This window comes from Mycteria americana, chromosome 2, assembly GCF_035582795.1.
Source record: "Mycteria americana isolate JAX WOST 10 ecotype Jacksonville Zoo and Gardens chromosome 2, USCA_MyAme_1.0, whole genome shotgun sequence".
NCBI classification, from domain to species: Eukaryota; Metazoa; Chordata; class Aves; order Ciconiiformes; family Ciconiidae; genus Mycteria; species Mycteria americana.
This window is the reverse complement of record NC_134366.1, coordinates 28138106-28157568: the sequence shown is the minus strand read 5'-3', so window position 1 is coordinate 28157568 and position 19463 is coordinate 28138106. Positions and strand designations below refer to the sequence as shown.

The 19463-nt window shown below is 45.7% G+C and overlaps 1 protein-coding gene across 2 annotated transcripts in view; it reads left to right on the top strand.

The window, feature by feature from the left end:
• The window catches only part of LOC142405439 (serum paraoxonase/arylesterase 2), a 281937-nt gene that overhangs the window by 244910 nt on the left and 17564 nt on the right, over nucleotides 1–19463 (top strand). For both annotated transcript variants that reach the window (XM_075492858.1, XM_075492859.1), the window contains exon 2: nucleotides 17236–17325. In XM_075492858.1, coding sequence (XP_075348973.1) covers nucleotides 17252–17325 — 74 coding nt within the window. In that variant the 5' untranslated portion in view covers nucleotides 17236–17251. The remainder of the gene's footprint in view (nucleotides 1–17235; nucleotides 17326–19463) is intronic.

The window sequence follows — 19463 nt, the reverse complement described above, 5'->3', positions numbered from 1 at the left end:
CAGTGCTCCCAGAAAGGAGAAATGCTGGGATGAGGGGGCTGCAGAGCCATACAGCCATGTTCTGGGGTGGGGGACCTCACACACCGCAGGTGACTTCCATGCGAATTAACTCACATGCAAGCACAGGAGGCCACGTGGGTCCATAGGCTCTTCTCTTTCCCCCTGCATACTCTTCATCTAAATTCAGACCCTTCCCTATGCCCCAACTACTTTTCCCTCTCCCTCACAACCCCATCACCCACTGAACACCCTCTCCTCCCTCCCTTTTCCTTCTCTCTTTGTCGTGACTGCAGTCTGCAATGATGCAAACCCATACATGGCCAGCGTGAGCTGCTGCCATGCATCACATAGAAGTGGTTCACACCTGCACCTACTTGGGCTGCTAGATGAGACCATAGCTAGAAGGAGACTATCCACCCTTGATTTAAATCACCCAGCAAAGCAGACACCACCACAACCATTAAGAAGAAATTTTCAAGTTTATGCTTCCTGGGCGTTTGGCTGCCAAGTGGGCTGATGGGGAAAAGTGAGCCAGGTGAGAGTGGAAGTCAGAGCAGCCTCTGTGTTCATAGGGTTTCCAGGGGCCAGGCTCCTCAGGCAGCCCCATGAGGACCTGCAGGACCCCTGTCCGTGGGAATGCTCACCAGCCCTCTCCTGGAGCCAGTGCTCAGCAAAGGTGTTACAGGACATGGAGAACTGTGAAATTTGTGAGTACCTTCTACCTGTGTACTTTTGGATGAAGAATACTTTATAAAAACTACTTCCCTGTGGTATTGCACTTTGTAATAGACAGTGGGAAGGAAAACTGCTTGCCCTGGTGCTATAGGTCCCAGGCAGCTTGTCTGGGTATTTCTAGGCTTACTTAAGAGGAGAGTCAGTATCAGGCTCTCCATACCTTTACATTTCCTCCTGCGTGACTGCCTCCCTCTCACTTTGTTACTTCTAGTAGTGGATGACTCCACTTCATGATTTAAAAGAAGTGTTAATGCTTGTCTGGCATGAGCAGAGGGACAAGATGTGAACTCCAGATCTAATGGGTTTCTTGTTCCCTGCACTGTACTTTTTAAACCACTGTATTCCTGAAAAGTCATGGATGCACAAAGCACTGATACGTGGCTGGAATCAATTGGTCACCTCAGCTACACCTTTTGATTTGAAATGGACTAGTGTTTCATCTATCATCTTTTATAAATAGTATTAGGTGACACAAGGACATTCAATCTAGCTGCGTACCGAAAGGATCGTGCCAGCACCTGCCCGTGCTGCTCTGCTGCTTGAAGGTTGAGATGCACAAGCGCGTTGCTGTAACAGATTACTGCACATCTGCTGATCCATCATGCTTGCTCTTAGTTGACAACCAAGGTGAAGTAATTTGTGATGGCTTGGCCCACAGTGAAGGAGAAAGCGGATTAAAATTACCTCGCATCTGTCATGGTCCAAGAGGATGCACAGGGACAGCACTTCAGACCAGACGATGCACTACAACTTGCTCATCTTCAGTAATTTGTGTGGCCCTGCTCTGACTCTCACAGAAATTTTTCTTAATATTAATGAGCTTAAAAGTGAGAAAAGAAACAATTATAGATACCTATAGCCTTTATAGTTAGTGTTTTTCTATAAGCTGCATTTGGGTCTAATCTTGAACAACCTACTCATATGGGTGCACTGGTAGTTTCAGTACAATTACATACAAGAATGAGGAAATGGTTTTATGTTTTACATTGACAAACAATCACAAAAAGTTAGATTGACTTTTTAAAGCATGACATAAGAATTTTTATTCGTTTGCCTGAAGTATAGTAAAAAATATATTTAAGAATACATAAACGCTGTAGGTAATTGGTGGGGCAAAGAGACCAGTTTTTGCTATGTATCTAAATTTTTGCAATCCATGTAATTTCCTACAGACTTCTCCCCCACCGTACCACAAGGTGGCAGTTTGATTTTGAAAGTCAAAACCGATGTCATCCAAGCCTGCCAAATATTCTGAACATCTCACTGTGAAACAATAGCTCATCACTCGTTTAATATAAATAACAGTACTAGTATTTACAAAATTTATAGGTTAGACTGGAGGCCACTGTGATGGGCACTGTGCACTCAGACACTGTATCCACTAAGAAAACCTGGCTTCCACATTTAGGACCAATTGTCTAAATTACCCAGCTAACGCAAAGGCACGTCTTATCGGGTAGACAACTCCTGCCCCCAAGCTTTCCTTCTGCTCCACACGGTGCCACGCAACAGCTCCTGTTCCCAGGACAAGCCGCGGGCACGCCAACCCCTGCACCCCACGGGGATGGGCTGGATCTGCCCCTCGCCAGTGGCTACAGAGGGTCAGCAGAACCGGGTGCGAAGGGGCGCAGCGAGCAAGAGGAGGGCAGGCAATGCTCTTGGGGTGCACACCGCTTTCTACGTCACGCGATGGGACTGTCGTCACTGGCTTCAGATGGGCTGCTGAGGACCCTCATCAGGGTTATCGCAGCCTTGTTCCAAAGTCCACTGAAGTCAAGGGAAGTTTTTCCACTGATGTCAGTGGGCTATGTCCTTTATAGGGCTGGGCACCAGGCAGCAGAGCTGAGCCAGGGAAAGCTGCCTGGAAGTGAGTGCGTGAACAGCGTCGGGGTGGTATTATGAGAGGGATGATAGGTGGCATAGGAGTTTGTATGGAAGTCAGAGTTGTGACTGCTCATAGAAGACAAAGACAGCCTTAAGGAGAAAATAAGAAAGGATATGCTGGCAGGCTGTGCAGAGCGTGTCTCCTGAGGAGCCAGGGCCCCTCCATTGGCGCTTGCTGATGCAGAGCAATGATCTATTGGCAGCTACATAACTCACAGCAGTGCTGGGAACAGCTCGAGCAGAGTTTTGGAGGTGAAAACCGACATCCTGAACTCTATGCGGGGGCAGGCAGAAAGCCAGCAAAGGGAGAAATGCTCCAAAAGAACAGTGGTGATGCAACCAGAGCAATGGAGGAGTTGTTCCTAGCTGCAATACAGAAAAGCCTGGCAGCTCCCTGCCAGCTCCCTGCCAGCCAGCCTATTCTGCAGCAGCCCTGTCCCAAAGGCAGCGCCGGTGGGGGTGGGTACAGAGAGCAGTAACAGATGCAGGGTCACCTACCTGCAGCTTTAGCGGGGTTGTTAACAAATGTTCCCCCCCGCTACTTACAGAGGGGACCTTGAAACATTGCCTGCAGCCTCCAGCTCTGAGCCTTGCAGCAGTGTACCGGCACGCTTGGCTAGCGAGGCTTCAGCTCTGCCCTTTCCTTCCCTCAGCTGGTCGCTGGCTAAAGCGGGTTGCTTAAGCGGTAGTAACACAGCCCGTGAGAAGCTGTCTGTCCTGCTCTGAAGCCTTACGTGTTACGGAGGGAAATGTACTGCACATCAGATCCGTGGGCCTGAAGGAAAAAACAGATCCTTGAGTTAATCCCACACTTTCATCTCTTCTGAACAGTGCACGCTTGTCAAAATACTGTTGCAGTAGTGATCACAATCCCCTCGCTTTGCTGTGGCCCCTACAGCATCTGCAGCATGAGGCCAAGTCTGCCGTGCTGCCGCCCACTCTGTGGGCAGCCTTGCCTTGGACAGCCCTCGCGTTGCCAAGTATATCCCTTGTTTCTTCTTGACAGCTCTCGGTTCCCAAGCTTGATTAAGCACAGCCCTCTTACTTATTCGTATCACGCATCTTTTTGCTAATACGAATATTGACTTTTTTCACTGCTGTACGTCTTTCTGCCTGCTTTAGCCATTGCTATATTTTATCTGATTTTCTTCTTCCAGGATGCTGACTCTGAGTGTGAAGATTACGTAAATCTTCCCCATGCTTCTTGCTTTATTTCTTAGTAGGAAAAAAGCTCTTTAGCTGTGCCAGGTGCAAACTATTTTCTCCAGGTGCTCAGCTGTAAATCATCGTTTGAGAAAAGTCCTCTCTGTAAATTAATCCCTGTGGCTGGTTAACCTGAAACCTTCTTAGGTTCATTAGTTTGGAATCCTCCTCTTGTTCTTTGTTGTATTACTTCACTTTTTTTCTCATTTGCTAGGGATGGGGAAAAAAAGTAGTCGCAGATCCTCAAACGCTTTTAGACATAAAACCCCCAAGTCACTGGAAGTCAGTTCCTAGGAGCTGGGAACCTATGTATCTGTGAGAGTCTGGGCCTTCTGCTTTTGTTTTCAGTAAAGCAAGTATAGTTTAGAAATATGGATCAAGTGAGGTGCTTAAGCCTTAAGGTACGTGTATATTACGAAACCAAAGGTTGATGCCAACAATCCTGAACTTTGTTCTCATGGGACTTCACGTCTGAAGACTTCATGGCAAAAGCTTAGCCCATCCTTCCATGGGTTTTCTTTTGGCTTTATGCCTGCTATTTCCACCTACAGCCCCAGCGATCGTTCCTTTGTTCCTGCACGTTGTTCCAACTCCTGTTGTCGGTGTATTTATTAGGATGCCCAGAAGCTCAGGGCTGGATTAACTATTCATGTTAGGGTGTTAGCTAGTGAATTTAGGATGTTTTAAAATGAGGACTAATCTCTCAAAAATTACTACTAAGATAATATAATTATTAGTTTGTCATCCTATAAAAAGTGTGCACAAAATGCACTTATTCTGCAAAACAGTTAAAACAAATACCATATTTACTGAGACACAACACTTGTAGGTTCCCTTTGAATCAAAGGGCATGAGTGTTGTAAACAAGATGCATGTATAGAGACAGAAATCAAAATCAGGTGGACGGTATTTTCAAGGCATGGAAAAAGCACATCTTGCCTATCTATTCTTAGTGGAAAATTCTTCTCCTATTTTTTGCAGCTGGATGTCACAGTATCTATTTAAAACAGTGGGATTTTGCAACCAAACTTAGAACGTGGATCTCTTCCACCTCTTTCCTCCTGATGAAGTGAGGCATGGACTATGGGTTTAAATGAAGCCTGTGGAAAGCAGTTCTTTAAAGACAAGTGTTCCTTCACAGCAGCGAGACAAAAATAATTCATTGCCCATAGAAAGGGCCCCGCAGGCGGCTGTGTCTCTCCTACCCTCTCTCATGCCCGGCTGCCTGCTGCTTGGCCGTGCTCCCTGGCAGGGCTGGCCAGGGCTGAACTCTGACGGTGGTTGGCCCAAGACGAGACGTTCTCATCAGGCTCTTCCCAGCACCTTTCGCCTTGCCTGCCTAAGTGAAACTTGTGCAGAGCTGAAATGGTGTATGTGAGATGATTCCTATATAGTAAATTTTCCTATATATTAAATATGTATCAAATTAAGGGGGAGGGGGGGTAGGATAGGCAAACGGCCAAAGTGTGAAAGGATCTCCAGTTTTGCAGCTGCTCTACAATGCCATTCTTTTTGGATGAAAATACCCATGTATGAAGGAATATGAACACGTTCAGCAGAAGCCGTACTGGTATTCTTCGAACAGCCTTCAAGCAGCCTAGGAATAAGACTATTCCTGCTCTGAAGGACTAAATTTGAAGCGATGCCAAAATAAAGCATGGGGAAAAATCTGCTGAAAGGGTGGAACGTATGGAGAGGGAAGATGAGATAGGATGAAATAAGCAGTGCATCACAAACAAGGCTGGAGGCAGTGGTGAGGCCGACGGGGACGGTGCAGGTCTGTGGTGGCTCCACAATCCTGCGCCTGGATGGTTGTGCCAGTACTTTCAATGAATGTTTTCAATCTCCGCTGTTGCCTCTGTTTCCCACCCTTTCCTGATAAATCAGCCACTGATACACAGGGGTTTGTTTGTTACCTTTGTAAGCAACATAAGCTGTTAAGCTTGCTCCTTCAGAGTATTGCCATCTACCTTCCCTGAACGTGACAGACCAAGTCCTTAGGTGCAGAAGTGACAATATAGTTATGTCAGTCTAAATCAGAATGTGCGTATTAGATGCTGGGTTTATTGGTATGGTACTGGATAAATCTCCAGCTGCAGGAATTCCAGCTGTTATTGACAGACATCCAGAATTTGTGAGAATGATGCAAGGCTGGCTTGGCCTCGATGCCTTTGCGAGGGGTGCAGGGCGAAGGGGGTGAGGAGTGAATCGCCTCCGTCAGAGCGGAGGCTGTACAAACAAATTCTTGCGTCGCGGAATAGAGCTTAATACGTTGATTCACCAACCTGAGTCCATTAGTATAAAAGCCAAGAAAACAAAAGCAAATATTTCTAATTTAAGCTTACAGTTGCCTTGATTTATACCAGTTATTAAAAGACTTCCTGAGGAAAGAAAATAACTAATGTTACCATTTACCTCCTGAGCCTCTGAATGACTGAACCAGGAATATGGTAAAAACATCAACATCTTGTAGCTATTTATATTTTGATTCTCTGTGTATTGGTGTTTCTAACATTATATAGAATACCTATTGTAAAATTATATTCACTTTAATGAGGCCTGAGTTCCTTTACTAGATCTGTATAGAAAAATGTGCTTGCAGTATTAAAAGCATGTTATTTCCATTTAAAAATCTGTTGCCATAGTGACCAATCACAACTTTCTCAGTAGCTTTGTCTAGGAATTGGATGTAGGCTTTATTTTTGCTTTGTTTTATTTTTTCTCCTGCATTCTCTGGGCCAAGTCCCCATTTAACTCATTTTTATTCTTTTTATAGTCTGTCCTTTTCCAACCATATTCTCAATTAAGTCAGTAAGAGTTCCGACTGAGTTTAAAATAAAGATCTTGACTGGGCTCTTCTTTTTAAATAATTATGTAAGAAACAGGAAAATACAATGCTGCACACTGTGGGTTTTCTTTATCATCAACATATCACCTAGACCTAAAATAAGACAGCATCCTGAAGTATCAAAAGCTTTGGGAGCCAGATACCTTTTAGTATCAATATAATAGTCATGTCAAACATATCATGGATTGCATCTAAAACTGAAAAGCACTTGGAGAAAAGCCTTGATATTTCAAGAAGATTCTTTATAACCAAACCTTAAAAAAAATCAACCCACTTATCTCTCTGTTGCAGCCCAAATCTTGTCAATAATGTACCTGCTTCTGAGAAATGGTAACTTAAAGTGATGTTTTTATTCCTGCTTGAAATATATATCTTCTCCAAGAGAAGAACAGGCTAAAGAGCCTGCACACCACGGCATCCTCTCCTCCTCAGGCTGGTGGAAGATTTTTGCACGGGGAGAGGCAGTGAGAACATTTCTGAAGGAAGGGTAAGTAGACAGGGGAAGATGCAGGTACTCATTTTTGACATCACCTTTCTCAAGACCAGACTTTTGTTTCCTTGATAGGTACAGAGAAGCATAAAAAACCTATGCAAGGATAAATACCAGCCAGACTGAGATAGTTGGAAAGATTATGTGACTCTTGCAGCATGACAACGCTCAGATCAGACAAGAAAACTTTTTTCCTCCTTTATCCAAACATAGATATCTACAGTGTAGACATCTGACTCTTGAGCTTGTCACATCATCTCCTGGGAGAGTCTGTGGAGATGGTTGTAAGATGCAATTTCACTTTGAAAATGGAAATCAAAAACAGATGAGACATACTCTAGAAATACTAATTTTCCTCCATTAAGTATAAAGTAAGCCAAATAGAATCTGGTTCTGTAGGAGAGTACTTTTAAAAGTAAATTATAGATGTTTGTCAAAGGCAGGAATTTAATCAATATTTAGCTTAGCCAGCTGATTTTTAGAACGTGTTTAGTAAAATTATGCAGAAATAAAAGTTGATTAGTAAATAAGGTATGTGCCGTGGTCACATTAGAAACTGTTTTCAAATACTATGAAGAAATAGAACATTATTGTTTCTTTTATTATTTACATTTATTATTTATCTAACATTCAAATCAAATTTGTGATACAAACAACTGTTGTGCTATTCAACAGAGGAAAATGTTTTTCTTAATCCATTTAAATGCTCATCACTGAGTGAATGGCAAGTGCACTGAAGGAATTAGTCATCTTGCAAATATGCCTGATTCTTGGAGGACAGGTCTGCAGAAGAAATCAGAGAATTCCCTTTTGAAAAAGATCTTACTACTTTTCCTTCCAAGGACATTTATTTTTGGTCTCTTTTAAAACGACGCAATAAGTGGCAAATTTCACCAAACTCTAATGACATAATTCTGAATTATTTTCTTACAACTGTTATTTATTGTTCACATGTGAAAAGCTCTAAGAAAGTTTTTACTCTCTGCAAAAAGTAAGAGTAAATAGCCAAAGTGCTTGCAATCTGATGAATTCCAGAGGAAATACCTTGGGGAAGATTTCTGTGATAACATGCAGTTCTGTGAGTGCTGTGTTGTAACTGAAGCCGGGTGGTTCAATGACCAAAAGCTAAACTGGGACGGAGGGGCCCGAATGTTTGGTTTTGCCCCAGTTTGGCCATTGATGCCTACGGGACTGAGTGCAGGGGATCCCTGGGGCGAGTGAGGCGTGGAAGGAGGCTTGTGGCACGCTGCTATGAACCCCCTGCCCAAACTCTTCCCTCCCAGCACCCAAGCCCTACCTGAGACCAGCACCCTGGGGGACGTACATGGTGCTGTGTTGGCAATCTAGTGGCACCTGCACCTAGGAGTGCCCAGTGTACTCCTAGGGGAAGGAGATCAGGAGGAACATAGCCTGGTCTTCCTGAGACAAATGCCTGAACCATCTCCATAAAGCACAAGAGACTTTAAGGGCTTTTAGGACTCAGAGCAAAACTAGACTCTCGACACAAAGCTCCCAGGAAGCAGCAAGCAAGAGCCAGTTGTGTGTCTCCAACTCGGGATGTCAGGGATGATCGGTCTCCTTTTCTGCGCTCTGGCTGAGATCCCCTAAGGGTCCATGGTTGCATCTGACCTGCTGTGCAGAGAAGCCCCTAGGCCAGCCCGATGCCAGTGGACTCATCTGTCCATATTTTTTTTTTTTTTGAGCTTTGCAAAACACTTACTTGCATCAGTGAAGACACTTTACACAACTCTTGAAGTCCCACCTAGGCTTTAAGGAAGAGTGCTAAACATTTCAACTATGTGTAATTTTATCAAATTACAAAATTGTGACACTAGGTTATAAGAAAACACTAAATCAACAACTTTTGAAGCAAGTAGTATGAAAAAACCCCACTCATATGGATAAGATAATTTAAACAATCAGAATGTACATATTGGGATGAGACCTTAGTAGAAGACCACAAGAACATTTTAACAGGTGGTACTAGCGTACTCGACAGCCTTCTTATTGTTGTATCTAAGATTTCTAAAAGGTGACCGTAAATGAACTGACTTCTTCTTCGTTGTGCTGAAATTTATAGGTCAAACTAATGTGGTCAAAACTTAGAATGCAACATGGTCCACACAGTGATCAGAAAGTTTAAGCTTCCCTCAAAGATGCTAATCAAAGATTTAAAATATAATCATTGCTCCTTTCTTATTATAATATAGACATTTGTGTTTGCTTTTAGAGTTCAAATTTATGTTCACGTTAGAACAAAAGGTTAACCACAGAAAAAAATCAGGCAATGTCTCTCAAAAAGCTGTTGGCAGCCAAATTCTAATAGTTTTGATACCACATAGCTCAAGCTGTCTACCTGCTGGAGGGCTGCTGGGACCAGCCACCCAGGGTACTCCAAGGACATGAGGAGAAATACCAGTGTTTCTGGGTGTCAAGTGTGGAACACTCCACTCTGCACTTTCTAGCTCTTCTTTGTGTTTTCCTTGTGATTATATTCGGCAGGAAAGACAAAGCGTAGCTTCTTTTCTAGGAGATCCGTCATGGCCTAATGGGATTCATATGCAACCTGCTCTTGAGCTGAATTAGGTTGAGAGTAGGGTGGATGTCCACGTCTGGCAGTGCTCTCTAGCATCCCATGGGTGCCTTCTCTATCTGCCACTCACATGCTGCCTCCTCCACAACAGCGGAGTGCGTAAGGGGTGGGTTTGGATGCTACAAAGGCTTTGGCTCCACCAAGGCCACATTCTTTGCTCCTTGGCACATGTTTGCAGGGGAGAGGCTATGATGTAGCAACTCTCAGCGATTTCAGTGAGCGTTGGATCAGGTCCGGGAGTGTTTTTCGCATTATCTGCTTGCAGTTTATGCTTAACAGAAAAGCAAAATAGCTTATGAATCCACATGAATTATACCTTTATATGGTTATATACTGTTATAACAGAGTACATCCATATATATCCATATACTGTTATAGCTGAATGAAAGTACTTTTAAAACTAAATATTAAGGACGTAACTGCAAATAGGTGATCTGCCTGTATTTAGCCGTATAACTGCAGGAATCTTTTGGCTTTTTCAGACTTACTCGAGTATAATTTAGACAGCCTCTTCTACAGGGATAGTATTGTTTTCAGTTTGCTCTTATAGCTTAAGTAAATCTTAGCTGAAAGATTTCACACTTTATTTTCATCTCAGTTCCAGTGGAGGATGGGTAATCATACTCTGTGTAGGGAACAGATGTTAGGTGCATACTCTGTATTCTTTAGTTGTCTGTCCCACCCTATATACCAAAAGGATTAGACAATAATATTTTTGCAAGTCACAACTTTATGACCGTATATTTGGTTTTGACATAATTTTACCAGAAGGGTTTGAAAATTCAGAAAACAAATCCAGACACAGACAAAAACAATCAAGCAGTACCTGTGTAAAGTTCTTCCCACTGAAAGCAATCATAAGGATATGTCATTCCTCTTCCTTGTGCTTAGGCAGGCTTGCAGGCTGGGTTTGCAATAACGCAGTCTAACTGCCAAATATCTTTTAAGACTGCAATTACTCAAAGCTGCCAAAACTGTGAGCAAAGTTGATTCTGTTACTTCTCATGCGCTGAGTCTTCTGTCTTGCTGTCTTGGCCTCCACGTTACTTCTCCTGCTAGGAATACTCCCAATGCTAAAGGGAAGGGCTGCTAGTTGCAAGGCTGCTCTCAGGTTTGTAAACACTTTGCCGTCTACACTGGTAACAAAATGAATGGTGTGGATGCGTGTGGTTTTTACCTATATATATGATCTCCCTACCACAGCAACTCTGTCTTCTCTCTGTGTCTGTGCTTCCCTTGCCGGTAAGGGAGAGACCTCAGTTCAACCTCCCCGAGCCCCCTCACAACACCCCTTGCTTCTTCCGATGTGACGACAGCTGAACATGAAGCTGAACATGAAGCAACCTACCTGGTAAGAGTGGGGCTAAGCCAGCTCAGCGCACGCAGGGTGATCAAACCAACTAGAACTACCAGACCCCCAATGCCATCTCACCTGGAGGTGAGGAAGTTAACTGGGGTCTCTCTGCTGCTCCTGGTTCCCTGAAACCCCAAATATTCCAGCCACGTGTTGCATATAGTCCCAATCCGCTTGTACGGTTTCAGGTTGTGGCCACCATGCCTCCAATCAAGAAGTACGAAGTGCTCTCCACAGCATTAGAATTGATCACTCCACTGGAACAGTCTGGTTTGAAGGTCTCCTTACCTTTGTGTCACGTAAGAGCCTCCATAGCCAACATCTATACCCGTGTATTTGAAGCAACTCCAGTAACACCAGTACCAGGACTTGGAGCTGTGAGGTAAGGTTAAATTCATCTTGGTGGTGTTATACTGGATTTACACTGATGTAAATCTGAAAGTAGGCTGGGGTGTACATGCAGGACAGTCCAGAAAGTGAGAAACCAGGTGTAGGAATCATAGTTCATGAAGAAATGTGCGCTTCTGTGTTCATTCAACACTTCCATTTCCTCCTGTTTTCTTTATGCTTCACGGTGCCAATACAGTTTAAGAATTCAGCATTTTATAAATAAACTGTATACTAAAACTCTTAATCATGCTTGTATTTTGCTGTAGCACAAAACATCATAACAGTGTGTATAATAGTTTTTCTTGTTTGTTACTATATTTATAAGTCAAGGCTATTTCCTCCTTTTCTTTGTGTTAAAGTATTTTGAAAGCTGTTGAATTTCTAAATCTCACTTTGTATCTTTTTACTGCGGTACTGTATCCTGAAAAATCAGCTTTTGTGGTCTCTTTCCTGAGAAATTTCCCTGATATTTGCAATGCATAAATAAATAGGGGTAGCACAGGAGTAATGCTTAATTAGGCATTTCCCTCTCATTCCTTTTCTGTGTCATTGGGTTGTTCCACCTCAGTGAGAGGCTGCGATGGCATCAGTGCCTCATCCCTACCCCAGCAGCCAGCGGTGAGCCTCCTGGGGTGTGAAACGAACGCTGCCATTGAAAACCAGCGTTGGATGCCTGCTTGCAGGGTTGCATTGCACTGTACTTCACCTTCTACCCCAGAACACAGCTGTGCGCAACGCTTTGCCTGATACATGCACCAATGCTCGCATCGGTGTAGCTAAGCCCGCAAGAGTCTTTGGCAGTGGTTAATATTTGACAGTGGTTCAAATCTCAGCGTTCAGGATGTTGTCCTGACTTCTTTTTTTTTTTTTTTTTTTTTTTAATATGCAAGGGCATGGAATTAGTGCACGTAGACTGGGCTGAGGCTCGGAGCAATTGTTGTGTATCGCCTGAGAGCCCTACTGTACAGGAGGGGTGATGATGACGGGAACATGGCTCTCCTTTACTTGGGTTCAAAGTCAGGAGTCTCCTTCAATTCATACACAGCTTTAATCTTTCAAAACCACATGGCCCTCTCCCTCCTTTGCACGACCGTTTCAGTCATGCTGTTTGAGGAGCTTGCTGCCCAGATAGCAGAACTGCATCTGCAAGGCTTAAGCATTGTATTGCCAAGGCACGCTACTGGCTTAGCATGCTTCTGCCTGGGAAAACACAGCATTATTTGCTTTATGCTTGTGACAAGGCTGTTCCATGGCAGTGCAGTCAAAGCCATCAGTAATATTCTGCACACCCAGCACACTGTCAGCAGCAAAGGGCAGATTGCCTGGGAGGGCCTCTCTGACTTTCGATATAGCCTGGCATCTCTCCAGTTTAGCATAATATAAAATAATTAAAGCAGCTCCCTTCACTGCTGCTTCCAGATACAGCAAGAAGCACTGCTGCATAAAAGACAGTAAACAAGAGTTGGGCTAGGGCATAGCCTTGCTTGGGGCTGTTTTTGACAGTGACATGTTCTGACATCTTGTCGTCACTGAGAACCTTTGCATTACCTCACACCATCATAAAATAAGCGAAATATGCTCACAAACTTACTTGGATATCCAAATGTATGTAGATGCCTCTGGGCTGCTTGTGGCTGACAGTGCTGGAGTCTTTGGTTAGCTCCGCAAAGGCCAGGTAAGAGACCTTTGCTCGCTTTGAAGTAGGACGAGGCTGAAAGCCAGATCGTTTCTGCAAGAGCCTTTTCAACGCCCTTGCCAACAAATCCATTGATGTCATTTTGACACGAGTTTTTCTCAGCAGTTGAGAAAATCAATATACCTTGGTGTCACTGCAGGAATGTTTTTATCTTTTTCTTTGTAAACGGCACTGTGCGTCTGTATTCTTCAACCCCTTGAGGTACCATCTCTTTATTAGGTAATTATGGTGAACCCCAGTTTTCTAACTAGTTGGTGACACTGTATTTGGTATAGCGGTAGGGTGTGAGCAGGGGCTTTGCCTTGCCCTGTGGCGGCTGCTCAGCAGCTGTAGGAATCTCTGCTCCCTGCTTTGGAATGGGGAGCTGAGAAGTGGTTTTTAACCCTAGCAGAGCTGAAGCATGCAGGGTTTAAGAAATCGCTGAGGTCTTTGAGCAAGCCATCTGCAATTTCCCTTTGATCAGCTAACAGGGTTAAAGTGGTTTTAGGCCACAGCCTTTGTAGAGAATCTTGACATTTCTGTGATCGGCAGCTTTTGAAGATTTTTCCCTCATCTTTCAGTATGCTTTGCTTGTGATTTCTGCCTGGTTTTTGTGGTAAGCAGCTTTCTTGCCTGCCAGTTTTTATTTTTACCTGAAGCTGGTGCAGCACCTGCATGTCAGCAGCAATCTGATGGATGTGCCCTTTTCATTAACCCACTCCTAAGACCTGCATTCGGCAAAACCAATGAGTTTGGTTTAAGATCTCATTAGTCTCTCTTTGAAACTTTCCACACTGTGTTGACATCTTCTGCTTGTTTCTACAGTTAAACGATAGCAATATCGAGGTTGGTCTCTAGTTGCTTCCTCTTGTCTGCCTTATCTTCATGCCCACATGTCCTCTTCTGAATGTGATTCCGTATTTGTAAAGCAGCTCTGGGTCAATGAGCGCTGTCTGACTCCTCCCTGGCTGTCGATCAGATTTGCCCTCAGTGCCCTCCATAGCTTGGGTCCCTCGTAGCCCTCCATAGTCTGCAGGGGCTAGTTAATACTATCATGTCTGCATTGTAGGCTTCTGTATTTAGTCAGATCAGCCCCCAAAAAGTGCTCTAGAACAATATTCTGACCTTTAATCTTTAGTGTAAATCCATTGTAAATACTTTGGCAATGCAGATATCGGTGAATTTACTTCAGATTAACATTGGTATAAGAGAGAGCAAAATCTGCATTAAAAGAGAGTTTCAGCTTTTTAGAAATTTGTTTGGTAAAACGCATGGTGTTTCATAACTCAAGCATGATGCATTTTGAAATAGTTTGTTGTAAAATCCAGATCTGTGGGTACATAGCTTCTGTATCTTATCTCTTAAAAAAGATGATGGTATGTGATAGAGAAGCACATGTAAAGGGCATATCTTTCACAAGTGAAAGATTTAAGACTTCCAAAGTTTTTGGTAGAAATTATTCCCTTTATCTTTAGCCATGTAAATGCTACCTTTTATTTTCTCAGCAAGTTGTCTAACTTCCCTCTACCATGAGCGGAGGGAGAGAGAGGGAGGCTAGGCATCTACAAAGTGCTGCTTGTTCCTGCTTCACCCATGCTTCTCCCGATGGAATAAATACACGCTTGGACGTGTTTACAGCAGGCTGCTTTTCTTTCCTTGTCTAGAGAGGCGTTTAAATGACTAAATTAGAATAAGACTTATCCTGTCTCCCTGCTCTGCTCACTTCCCCCACTCCCAGGCTTGGTACACATGCCCCTGCAGCTGATGACATGCACACAACTCAGGAGGTCACTGCCAGGTCTCTCCTGAGTGCCTGCCCCAAAGGCAAAGAGCTCAGGGGAATTTGTAACAGCCCGAAGAGCAGCCGTGTGTTTTCTGGCATTTCTGGCATTGCTGCAGCCGCTCGGCCAGCCGGTGGGGTGCTGGGCAGGGGAAGCCGCAGGGCGTGCTGCCAGTGCCAACGGCAGACCCCAGGCTGGCTGGGATCATGCTGAGGAGGTAAGCTGCTGAGAAAACCAGGCTCTTTCTTCAGTCAAGGGTGACTTGATGAGCAGCGGCTTCAAGGGAGATTCACTCCATCTCTACCTTCAGGCATCTACAGAGCAGATTTCCGCACTTGAATTAGTCACTGTAGTCGCCTTTTCCCATGAACACAGAGAAATGGCCACTTCTTAGGGAAGATTTCTTGACCTATTTTAGACACGTTTCGTATGAATTGCTACCTCAAAGTAACTCTTTTCCTGCCCTGACTATACAGGGTGCCTAGGGGTCTCGACATCAGCAAAAAATAAGGTGAAAGCACAACTCGCTTCAAGGGAAGACAAGGAAAGTACTTGAAAGTTAGATCTATGAGGAGTTGCTAAATAGGCAAAGCTCATCATACTGGGCTGAAAATAATTAGGAGCTGGGACAGAAAGTTGGGGGATTTATCCAACTTGCCCCCCATTTCTTTACTCTTCCCTAAGCCCCTGCCAACCGCCTCTGTTGGCTTTTGAGCTAGACGAGCCCTTGGTCTGACATGGTATGGCCAGTCTTTGGATCTTATGACCAATTCCAATGTCTGCATCTCCTCTGTAGACATTTACATTTTATCAGATGAATTGCACCCACCTGGTGCCAAAAATGAGACCCAGACAAGTAAGCAGTATGTGCTCTTGCAAATTAAACTGTGGTGTAAATAAAGAAATGAAACAAACGCCAACAAAGCGGTGCTGCAGCAAGCTGAGATAAATCACACTTGTGTGAGCCTTTTCACACTATTGAATGATACATTCAAAATAAGGCACAACATGTTTCATGATCTTATCTATGCCATGGAATGTATTTTTGAAAGGTACATTGTGTTCATAGGGAAGGCAAAGCCCATGGCTATAGGAGGATTGGCAGCATTAATAAATGCTAGTTCTGAACAGCCGCTACTGAACTTTGTCATCCCAATATCCCAAAACTTTAAACACTGCCTCCCACCCATCGCACCACGTACTTCTACGATTGAAGCAGACTTCATGAGAGTGAGATTTGTATGCACAGGCAAAAAAAAACCCCATCCTCCTACCCACCCCAAAAAACCCCAATCCCCCCTACCTATAATTCCAAAGTAATCAAGGACCAGAAAGAGGAAAAGCAATATTCCAAAACTGAGGGGGAAAAATATTTTAGCGCTGTTCTATTGCCATTAAAGGCAATAATGACCTGTATTTCCTCCTCTTCCCTGCCAGCTTTCCCTGAAGTGTTACTAAGTGTGGAGCATCTGCTTGGCCTCGAGGGCAAGGGCAAGAAGAGCAGAGAAGCGCTTTCTAGTGACTTCTCAGTCATTCAGAAAAGCGCAGGGCAATGCGAGCCTAGCAGGTGAGGGCATTCACTGTGCGGAGAAGGGAAAGATAGCTGCTGAGGGAGGGCATCGACCCGGCAAGGTGTGTTCCCCAAAACAGCAGAAAGCACGGGGAGCCCAATGCTGCAGCTGATGCAGAAGCAGACTGCTGCACGGGAGACCCCGGAGCCCAGAGGGCTACCACGGTGGGTTCTGTCGCCCTTCTCCTGCATGGAGAAGAAAGCTGTTGGTGCGAGCACGGCAGTGAGCGGAAGCATCATTTTGGGGGGAAACTTTGGTATTAGTGCAGATGTGTTAGCATGTATCTCTCAGTATAGAAGTGTACCTGGAGTACTTCTACATTCTGCATCATGCAGTCTTTGTCTGACACACGTATTTTTATGCAATACATGGGTTTTTTTGTTTTTACAACAGAATGTGGAACTTTGTCCGCTTGCCTTTCACAGGGGTGCTGTAAGGCAGAGCGGCACTGCCTCTGGCTCCTTCTTCTGCCGCTCTCCCTCCTGCCCCTGCCCCCGCCCCCGGGCCCGCAACTCGTCGGCCGGGGCAGCGGGTCCACAGAGCCGTGTCCGCAGCGAAAGTCACGCGTTTTCCGCCGCGGGTTCGGGCGGGCGGGCCGCTGCGCTGGGGGGGGTGCGCTGCCGGCCCTGCGTGCAGCACCCTGCGCCGGGGGCGGCCCGGGCCGGCGCGGCGGGGCGGGACGGGACGGGACGGGACGGGACGCGGCGCGGCGGAGCGGGGAGCGGCCATGGGGAAGCTGCTGGCGGTGGCTCTCGTCGGGATAGCGGCAGCCTTGGCGGCGGAGCGGCTGCTGGCCTTCCGGTGAGCCGTCCTGCGACCGCGGGCCGGGCGGGGCCGCCAGACGGCCCGGGCAGGCGCCGCTGAGCGGGGCGCGGAGCGGCGGGCGCGGGGCGCGGGGCGGCTCCCGGGAGTACCGGGCGCGGCGCCGCCGTCCTGGGGGACAAGGGGGGCGCGGGCAGCCGGGGGGGACCGGGGAGCTCGGGCGGGACGGGCTGCGGGGTCTCGGAGCCGCGGGCCCCGGTGCCGGCGGTGCGGGACGGGGCTGAGCCGGCCCCGCAGGTGTGGGGCGGCAGGCGGTGGCCGCCGCGGGGCCGAGCCGGGCGGGGGCGGCGGGTGCAGCCCTGCTCGCTCCGAGCGTGGGGCACTTCCGCGCCTTGTCTGGGGCGAAACTGCAGGGAGTAGCTGCCCTTGCACAAGCAGGGTTGCGGCCAGAGGGGAAGGGTTCATCATCATCATCATCATCATCATCATCATCCCCATCGTCGCTATCATTATCATTATCAAGGGAACCGGTTTTCCCCAGAGAAAAACTAGGCACTGGCTTGCTCAGCGGTGCTCTTCTCATCCTCCGTCAGGCATAAACTAACTTCAGGAGCATTTATTTGTCCAGCAGAAGCTGTAAGAAGCGAGGTGTGGAATCCTCCCCAGGGAGATGCTGGGGTCGAGGGGGCCAAAGGGAGAGGGTGCCCCGGGGCAGGGGGGTGGTACCTCTGTGTTTGCAGAGGCTGCAGTTAACAGGGATGTGCCAGAACCGATGCCTGCGAATTTACCTCATGTCCTGCCGATTGGCCAAACAGTAAGTGGAAATCAGGTTGCCAGAAACTTGCGTTATTTTCTACCGAAGCTGACCTCTGGATAACAACAGCCCCTGTGTACATGAGGTTTCCTCTGAAGGAGCACGGACTTCTGTGATCGTAAGCTGCGACCTCACTGGCTGTGAGCTAAAATAGCCAGCCATATCATGCTCCGTATCATACACCTCATATCATGAGGTGTGAACGTGAACACTGGTATTACAGCAGCTTCTGTCCTGAAAGCTACTGAACATCTAATGGGTTGTTGCAGGCCAGAAAAGTGATGGTGAATTACTGTGTTGCAAGGCAGCTACATCATTATAATTTTGCTCACGCCCAGAAAGACTCCAAATGTCTGACTTCAAAGCAACAACATCCAGCTAATTGATCGTTGGGTAGATAGTAATTGTAGCTAATTACAGAAGGAGGGCTGTACTCCCTGGACCCAGGTACCTCGCATAGATGCGTTTGCATCTTGCACTAAATCCACTGCAAGCGTTAGTGATAACCATGGTGGTAACAGGAGCCTCCTGCCTTGGAGTTGCACAAGCTGGGATGGCGGAGCTGGAAAACGCTCCCAGGCTTTAGTGGGGCGACCCATTTCAAAGCCCTGTGAAGAGCAGGGGACCCCGCACCCCCCACATCAAATGAACAAACGCAATATTGGCAATCTGGTAAAGCAGAATCTCCTGACAGACACAGGATCCCCCCAGTCTCTGTAGCTGTCTCTGGGTTTTTCCTGTGTGCTGAGTTTTCAGCAAGCTGCAGCGTAGCAGCGGTCTTAAGACAGTTGCAGAGTTTGGAAACACACAACTTCAGATAACAAAGTACTCTAAAATTATTTTATACAGCCTTGAGAGGAGAAACTGGGGGTAGTGGTAACTCTTGCCAGGCCTCACTCTTATGCATCCCCCACCCAGAAGGCAAGAATCCAGCAAAGACTTTTTGCTGTTCCTTCTGGGGTTGGTATATTGTGTCTAGATAGTATGACACAAGAATCCCTGAAATGCTTAAAAGGTAACGCTTGAAGAATTATTACAAATCTCTTACAAACGTAATTCTTCTTAAATCAGGTTTGTTTATGCTTCTATTACACTGTTGGTATCTACCAAAGGGACTTGAGTAGGGCTTGTGCAACAGAAAACAGGTGAAGTTCTTGTGTGTTACCAACTGAAATTACACCGATCCCCTATTGACATTTTAAATTGCTAATTCTTCTCTGAAGAAAGGTCTGAACTAATTTGTAAAACTTGAATGTGAATTATACTGTTACTATTTTGCTCAGAACAATATGCATATGATATTATCGTTCATATATATATTTATATATACACACACAATGTTATAATTTCATAACACTCTGTA